This window comes from Gadus chalcogrammus, chromosome 17 (genome assembly GCF_026213295.1).
Source record: "Gadus chalcogrammus isolate NIFS_2021 chromosome 17, NIFS_Gcha_1.0, whole genome shotgun sequence".
Classification (NCBI taxonomy): domain Eukaryota; kingdom Metazoa; phylum Chordata; class Actinopteri; order Gadiformes; family Gadidae; genus Gadus; species Gadus chalcogrammus.
In genome coordinates this window covers 4,989,355-4,998,016 of record NC_079428.1, presented here as the reverse complement: position 1 = coordinate 4,998,016, position 8,662 = coordinate 4,989,355, and the positions used below count along the sequence as shown (strand labels likewise).

General features: G+C 39.0%; 2 protein-coding genes across 2 annotated transcripts; both read left to right on the top strand.

The window, feature by feature from the left end:
• The first annotated feature begins 1,745 nt into the window (after positions 1 to 1,745).
• On the top strand, positions 1,746 to 3,080 carry LOC130370429 (uncharacterized). The gene is made up of 4 exons (XM_056576183.1): positions 1,746 to 1,813; positions 2,057 to 2,101; positions 2,327 to 2,560; positions 2,782 to 3,080. The coding sequence occupies exons 1-4, from the start codon at positions 1,771 to 1,773 to the stop codon at positions 3,078 to 3,080; spliced, it is 621 nt and encodes a 206-aa protein (XP_056432158.1). The 5' UTR covers positions 1,746 to 1,770.
• Positions 3,081 to 5,455: 2,375 nt separating this feature from the next.
• Positions 5,456 to 8,131, top strand: LOC130370163 (uncharacterized). Its single transcript, XM_056575866.1, has 6 exons — positions 5,456 to 5,544; positions 5,787 to 5,831; positions 6,116 to 6,349; positions 6,484 to 6,753; positions 7,007 to 7,144; positions 7,401 to 8,131. Exons 1-6 carry the CDS (start codon positions 5,538 to 5,540, stop codon positions 7,499 to 7,501), a joined length of 795 nt encoding a protein of 264 aa, XP_056431841.1. The 5' UTR covers positions 5,456 to 5,537; the 3' UTR covers positions 7,502 to 8,131.
• Positions 8,132 to 8,662: the final 531 nt, after the last annotated feature.

The following is an 8,662-nucleotide window of genomic DNA, read 5'->3' as shown; positions in this document are numbered from 1 at the left end:
TATAGACCTATAAATTAGAAGATATAACCCAATCAAATCCTCCTATAACATATAGACCTATGGATGTAGAAGATATAACCCTGTCAAATCCTACTGTAACATATAGACCCATGGATGTAGAAGATACAACCCTATCAAACCCTCCTATAACATATAGATCCATGGTTGTAGAAGCTATAACCCTATTAAATAATCAATCAGTCCTGGATGGCTCCCCTTGGGATGAACCCATTACAGTAAAACACACACATATGTAAACTTAAGCGTTATCCCCTAAAGGCTTAATCTTAGGACCGCCCCTTTAGAGCAACGGTGTATAATCAAATGATTGTATGGTGCTGTTCTGTGGCCTAATTCTGTCTGCTGGTTGTACAGTATCTCCCACTGAAAACTGAATAATACGGAGGGTGGAAACTCCTTACGATTTTCAACATGTCTGAATTGCTAAAGATATTTATTCCATGTATTACTCAAGCACATAAATTACTTCAACTGCGAAGTATTTTGTTTGATATCCATTTGCCCCATAAACCGTGTCCTTCCTAACCTCCAGGGAGGTGCATATCGAATAAATTATCTAAATTTGACAGGTTGAAATTTGCAATAAATCTGCGGAATGATGTTGTGTGAACAGGCAGGTAGATCTGGCTCACCTGTGTGCTAAGAGGGCTTTTATAGTTATAGCAATGAAGTCATTCGCTTCTCCACGTGCGTTTAGACAGCCGGCGAAACAACACAGAGTATTGCAATGGCACCCACTGTTGTCGGAAGTGCAGACACGCAGACAACTACAATCATGGCTTTAGTGTAGGCCTATTACCAGGTGGCTTAAGTTATAGGCCGTAAACGATTAAGTCAATTAAGATGTAAAATGTTGTTTAACAGTGGAAAAAAAACTAACAAATATGTATTTAATGCATTGTACCAACAAGTTACAGAACAGGGTTACTAAATATAACAGAAACATCTTGTTTTGTACTCATACCTGCGGTAAAAACGAGCACCGACTGTTGCTTGTCACGGCTCGAGCAATACTGGTTAATTAGTGGCTCTAAAGAGGCGTACGTTTCTCTATTGGGGATATAGCGACACCTACTGTCGAAATAAAGTCAATGCTTACTGAATATGCTTACTGAATACGTTACTTGTGTCTGTAATAGTAGAGTTACATCATATTTATTTAAATAACAAATATCATGTTTTTAAACCCCAGATTGAATGCATTGCCATTTAAAGATTTAAAAAGAGCCTTTATTCAGTATTGTTTCCTTTAGTCCATTGAAGTCAATCAATCATTACATTAGATATCGTAACATTAATTTAGAAACCAATGAATACATTAGAACTCATTCAATACATTTAGAATTCAATAAATACATTATAAATCAATACATATAAAAATCACTCAATACATTAAGAAATAAATCAATACAAATATAAAAAATATATATAAAATACTTGAATACAGAAAGGCAATACACACTATAAATGCACAAGTTGATCCAGGGTATGTATTTCACATGAAATAATCAATATTGAAAATTGACGTGTTGCACATTTATTTTGAAATATATGTTTATTTACTGATAAAGTTGGGTTGATAACATGTTACCAAACATTTGTTTAACATCATGCCTACAGAAGTACTTGTGGGCGCACAGGAAGGAGGAATCGAACAACCCCAGGCCACGCACATCGTCTGTCACTCCCGTGTGAGAGCTCACAAGACATCACAGCAAGAATCAGTCTGTCTGAGAATCAGTCAGTGTTATGAATCTAGTACTCAGTAGACTGTTAAGAAGTCCAATGTTCTGTAAGTAAGAGGTTATTCATCTCTCTGTGCTATATTTTATATTTCTATTTAATCTGCAGTATCTCAAAATGCCTATACTGAATATGCATATGTATAACTTAATACATCTGCATGACATACTCTTGCGGTCACTAATGTAGGTTTTAGATATTTTTATTTATGAACTATTTTTTCACACTCCTACTAATCATCAAGCAGGGCTGGGTGATGTTATCATGAATTAATGTTCACGGTGCTTTTCAGGGCTGACTTTAATCCCGGTCCTGCTGCACCTCACCCGGGGAAACAGTGAGTTTATACCGTCTTAAATGTATTGACTGACTGATTTCTAAATGTATTGATTGACTGATTTCTGATGTATTGATTGATTCGAATTCATTGATTTTGAGATTTATTTATTGATTCCTAATGTATATTTTGTTTTATAAATGTATTGATTCATCTATAATGTTTTGATGATTGGTTTCTGAATTAATTGATTGTATTTCTGATGTTTTGATCGGTTGACTACAGGTCCATGTTTTGGCCGTTCTCTGGGGATCAGCCCATGCAGGACTCAGTTCTTCACAGAGGAGAGTTTCACGTTATACTGCAGAGCTGATGAGCGTATAATGCCTAATTCAGATACTTGCTCTCAGAGGAGACATGAATGTGTTCTTCAACTGGTTCGAGAATATCAAAGCGGCACTTACTGGTGTCAGTCTAACTCTGGAGAACGAGGGGAAGTGGTCAACATAACAGTGACTGGTATGTTTGTCTCTTTGTCACCAGTTAGTTCTCTCACTACAATATTCATCATACTCCTGATGAATAATGCCATCAGGAAGCACTGCACTATGGATCAATGATCCTTTTAGACAATATGACCCAGTTGTACACCTGGCATTAACGTCGTTCATCAACCTGCGTTGTGGTTCAATAGTTTAATGCCCTGAGACCTGGGTTTACAGTTTGCTGTGTTTCTATAGCAGGGTCTGTGATCCTAGAGAGTCCTGTCCACCCTGTACCAGAAGGAAGTCCTGTTACACTTCGCTGCCTGACGTCCCACAAGTCCAGTCACCAGCTGGGTGTTGTGACCCCAATAAACCAGTCCTGTACCTTCTCCAGAGATGGGCTGCTCATTGGGGTCGGTTTGACGGGAGAGATGAGTTTTGCTGCTGTCAACAGATCTCATGAAGGCCTCTACACGTGTACCTTCTCTGGTGTTGAGTCTCCAGGGAGCTGGCTGGCTGTCAGAGGTGAGCTCTGTTTGGTCTCCACATGGTGAAGTTCAGCTGTCACATTAAAGGGGGACTATGGTAGAACTTCTTTATCATTAATTAATTAAAACAATGTTGTGATATCAGCGATGAACTTCTTTTAGTTGGCATTATGTTTATTCATCTGAGGATTAAATAGCACAGCAGGCTTGCTTGTCTTTCTTATTATGTGGTCTCCTTTCCCCAGCAACCTCCTCCCCCGAATCCCTCCCCCCCTCCCATCCCCACCGTCTCCTCCCATTGGTCTACGCTGGACGGACTCTCCTCTTATTGGTTCTTCTGGGGGTATTTGGCGGATGCTGCTGGAGGATAAACAAAGGTACAGAATAACTCTTCCTTCTCCCCAACATAATTCTTCCTCCACGTCCTCCGCCAACTATTGCATACATGCATTACTCCTTTTCATCCCTTACAATATCTCTTCCTCCTCCCTTACAATAACCTAACAATTGTTAGTGCTTGGCACTTGGTACTTACCGTTCTGACAGCGATAAATTGTTTCTCTTTCCTTTGACAAATCTCCTTATCGTAAGTCACTTTGGATAAAAGCTTCTGCTAAATGCCTTAAATTTGAAAGTAAATAACTTCTCTTTCTTCTCCTTTTTGCTAATAGAATGATTGACAGATTGAAATGTTTGTGTTCCAGAACCTGAAGCAGCTGCCTCAGAGGAGGTGACTGATGGGGAGGTAATGTTAAACAGAACAGAACAGAAGAAAGTTCAGGAAACAAGTACACACAAAGCCTTACTTTAGAACATGTTATAATCATTGTTAACAGCACAATGTAATCAGGGTATGAAATGTTAATGTGGGTGATTCTGCAGAGTGCTAAACATTTTCAAAACGAGCAGGCCACAGTTGTCTGTGCTCAAACTTCCCCTATTGTCCTATCTATCAATTTGACACATTGTGGTCATCAACTGTCGAGTGCTCTCGTGTCAGGGCAGTCAATTTATTTTTACACAGCGCTAGACCGTGAGACTACATGCAGTTCAGGACAGAGTCTGTAACCTCAGCTCATCAGAACACCACTTCCATCTCTCTGCAGTCGCCTGAGGTTATATAAAAAACTGCCAAATGAAGTCTAAAGCGAGGCAAAATATATATTCAAAAAGGAGGGAATGCTATGTTTCATAGTAATATTACTTTTTGCACAAATAATGTTTTTTGTGTTTGTTTATTAAAAAAACATGTTCTGCATGTTCTAAAATCTGGCTATTAATGGTTTGTTTGTTTGTAGCTTAACCACAAATCTTGCTAGTTCCGGCAGATCGTTGGAGTCTGTTGCAGACGCATAATGTGAACAAATGTGGCTACCTGATAATGATTTCAAAAGATGATGATATGGCCAGCCAGAGCCATTCACGCAGTCGCACACCCACACACACCAACCGCTGTCTGCACTTTTGTCCTTAGTTCCACAACATAGACGCTATATTGTCCACCGTCCATGTTAGTGTCACTGAAAGCAGAACAACCAATAGCCGAGAAAACTTCTTAATCGCACAACAATCTCTCTACTCAGTCACCTGATACAGAATTACTTAAAACACATCCAACCTGACTTTATTGCTGTTGGTGATGTATGATACTGAGTGGTTTGACGTCAGTGAAGGAAACCCAAAATGTTGTAATATTGACAATTGCTTTAACCAATGAAACATTGCAAATGTATAATACTGACAAAAGCTGTAACTGAAGGAAACACTTAATACTATGCTACTGAAATAAATGCAGTAATGGGAAAAAGCCAATTATTGTATATTGTGTTTTTGAATGCCGTTACTCAGTACTAAACTAAATATTTTGCGCTCCCCCAAAGTGCCCCTCCAACCCAACAACTGGCCCCAGTCTGGCCCCCCCATGAAAATTGGTCTAGAACCGCCCCTGATTCGGTTTATCCCATGTCTCCAGCACTAGTAACATCATGTTGGGGAGGGGCAAGGGATACAATGTCATTAATGATTTTAGGCGGAAGACGATGTGATAAAGAGTGACGAAGAGGTAAAGAGATAGGAGTTATTCCATTCATTCCATGACATGAGAACAAACAATGATGAAGCGTGAGTCTTTCCTCTCTTATCAGCTCTACAGTATGAAGTCCAACTCTCTGAAGTCAATCAATACATCAGATAACATAACATTGTTTTAGAAACCAATCAATACATTTAGAAATCAATAAAACAAAAATATATATATAGAAATTGATATAGATATAGATAAATATTGATGATTAATAGTGCACTAAGTTGGATTGATAACATGTGACCAAACATTTGATTAACATCACACATACCGAAATACTTGTGGGCGCACAGGCAGGAGGAACTGAACAGCCCAGGCCACGCACATCCTTCTGTCACTCCCATGTGTGAAGGCTCACAAGACATCACAGCAAGAATCAGTCTGTCGGAGAATCAGTCGGTGTTATGAATCTAACGCTCAGTAGCGTGTTATGAAGTCCAATGTTCTGTAAGTAGGATGTTATTCATCTATCCGTGCAATATTTCATATTTAAATTTAATCTGCATTATCTCAAAATGTCTATACTGAATATGTATAGGTATAAAATAATACATCTGCATTGGGGTCAGTAATGTATGTTTTAGATATTTTTATTTTTGATATATTTATGAACTATCTTTTCACATTAACTAATCATCAAGCAGGGCTGGATGATGTGATCATGAATTAATGTTCACGGTGCTTTTCAGGGCTGACTTTAATCCCGGTCCTGCTGCACCTCACCCGGGGAAACAGTGAGTTAAACCGTCTTAAATGTATTAACTCACTGATTTCTAAATGTATTGATTGACAGATTTCTAATGTATTGATTTATTCTGATTCATTGATTTTGAGGTTTATTTATTGATTCCTAGTGTTTATTGTTTTATAAATGCAATGATTAATCTATAATGTTTTGAAAGACTGCTTCCTAAATTAATTGACTGATTTCTAAGGTTTTAATTGACTGATTTCTAAGGTTTTAATTGACTGATTTCTAAAAATATTGACTGAATTCTAATGTTTTGGTTGACTACAGGTCCATGCTTTGGCCGTTCTCTGGGGATCAGCCCATCCAGGACTCAGTTCTTCAAACGGGAGAGTTTCACGTTATGCTGCGGAGCTGATGAGCATATAATGACTGACTCTAAATCAGCTTGCTCTCAGAAGAGCCATGAATGTAATATTACACTGGCAGGAATACATCACAAGGGTTCTTACTGGTGTGACCGCTCTGGAGAACGAGGGGAAGCGGTCAACATCACAGTGACTGGTATGTGTGGCTCTTTATCACCAGTTGGATTTCTCAGTACATTATTCACAAATTATAAGGACATTTATCGGCATGTGTCTAGTGTCTAGTATAGAGCTTGGTAGATGGGTTTACAGTATGCTGTGTTTCTACAGAAGGGTCTGTGATCCTAGGGAGTCCTGTCCACCCTGTACCAGAAGGAACTTCTGTTACACTTCGCTGCCTGACGTCCCTAAAGTCCAGTAAACAGTTGGTTGTTGTGACCCCAATAAACCAGTCCTGTACCTTCTCCAAAGATGGGCGGCTCATTGGGGTCGGTTTGACGGGAGAGATGAGTTTTGCTGCTGTCAACAGATCTTATGAAGGCCTCTACAAGTGTACCTTCTCTGATGCCGAGTCTCCAGGGAGCTGGCTGGCTGTCAGAGGTGAGCTCTGTTTGGTCTCCACATGGTGAAGTTATACAGTCACATTAAAGGGGGACTATTGTATAACTTCTTTATCATTAATTAATTAAAACAATGGTTCTGAAATTACCATAAAACAATGTGGGTCAACCCGTCATCTGTAGCGTGATATCAGCCCTGAACTTCTTTCATTGGGCGTTCTGTTGATTCATCTGAGGATTAAATAGCACAGCAGGCTTGCTTGTCTTTCTTATTATGTGGTCTCTTTCCTCAGCAACCTCCTCTCCCGAATCCCTCCCTCCCACATCCTTCCCCCCCTCCCATCACCATCGTTTCCTCTATGCTGTTCGGGCCGTCCTCTTATTGGTTCTTCTCGGGGTATTTGGCGGATGCTGCTGGAGGACACACAAAGGTACAGAATAAATCCTTCTCCCTTACAATAACTCTTCCTCCTTCTTTACAAAGAACCTAACAATTGTTAGTGCTTGGCACTTGGTAATTACCAATTCCGGCAGCGATAAATTGTTTCTCTTTCTTTTGAAAAATCTCCTTATTGTAAGTCGCTTTGGATAAAAAACTTTGGCTAAATGCTCTAAATATAAATATCCTCTCTTCCTTCTCCTTCTTTCTAATAGAATGATTGACGGATTGAAATGTTTGTGTTTCAGAACCTGAAGAAGCTGCCTCAGAGGATGTGACTGATGGGGATGTAATGTTAAACAGAACAGAACAGAAGAAAGATCCGGAAACAAATACACACAAAGTTTAGAGCATGTTTTCATCACTGTTTACAGCACAATGTAATCAGGGTATGAAATGTTAATGTAGGTGATTCTGCAGTGCTTAACATTTTCAAAACTAGCAGGCCACAGTGGTCTGTGCTCAATCTTCCCCTTTTGTCCTATCATTTTTACACATTGTGATCATCAATTGTCAAGCGTGTTATGTGAGGAGGATCAATTTATTTTTAAACAGCGCTAGATAAGTCAGACCGCGAGACTACCTGCATGTCAGGACAAAGTCTGTGACCTCAGCCCATCAGAACACCACTTCCATCTCTGCAGTTTTCTGAGGTTACATAAAAAACTGTCAAATTAAGTCTAAAGCGAGGCAATATATATCTATTCAAAAAGGAGGGGAACGTTCTAAAATCTGTCTATTAATGGTTTGTTTATTTGTAGCTTAAAAAATTCTACATTACACATGCCTTGTGTTTGATTATGTTGCTGTTTGCTATTTGCCCGTGGTTACTACTGCTGGAGGCATGAGATGAACATATAATGCTGTCATGAGAAATAGAGATAAGAGATGTATCTAATTTAGTGTGTCTTAGCTATTCTTCTGGAACTGTGAAATGAAGAAGACATTTTGTCAGATGCCGGTTGCTTACTATCACCAATTCCACCATATGCATTTAATTTTAATATGTATGTATATATATATACATACATATATATATATATATATACACACACACACACACACACACACACATGTATATATACACATATATAAATGCATAAATATTTGATTATAGTCTGATTGTTTAAAAGAGTGTCTGAATCAGGGTGCATCAGAGCGTGCTCCAGCAGCTAACCATGTCAAGTTTCGTACCATTCAGCCCCACATACACAGACCTCTCACCACAAGCTCAACATACACGCAGTCCACACCAACACACACCAACCGCTGTCTGCACTGTTGTCTGTAGTTCTACAACATAGACGCTACATTGTCTACCATCCATGTTAGTGTCACTGAAAGCAGAACAACCAATAGCCGATAAAATGTCTTTATGACACAACCATCTCTCTACTCAGTCTGCATGTATGTATGTATATATGTATGTCCTGTGACCTTGGTTGTCTTGAAAGGTGCCTCTAAATTAAATGTATTATTATTATTATTATGTCTTCCTTATCCGTAAATG

Bases quoted from the DNA above. Each gene is read 5' to 3' on its own strand.
- LOC130370163 (XM_056575866.1), top strand. The intron at 6,754-7,006 runs GTGAGCTCTGTT...CTCTTTCCTCAG, and splicing joins GAGCTGGCTGGCTGTCAGAG to CAACCTCCTCTCCCGAATCC. The intron at 7,145-7,400 runs GTACAGAATAAA...TTTGTGTTTCAG, and splicing joins CTGCTGGAGGACACACAAAG to AACCTGAAGAAGCTGCCTCA.
- LOC130370429 (XM_056576183.1), top strand. From the start codon at position 1,771: ATGAATCTAGTACTCAGTAGACTGTTAAGAAGTCCAATGTTCT. The intron at 1,814-2,056 runs GTAAGTAAGAGG...GGTGCTTTTCAG, and splicing joins GTTAAGAAGTCCAATGTTCT to GGCTGACTTTAATCCCGGTC. The intron at 2,561-2,781 runs GTATGTTTGTCT...GTGTTTCTATAG, and splicing joins GGTCAACATAACAGTGACTG to CAGGGTCTGTGATCCTAGAG.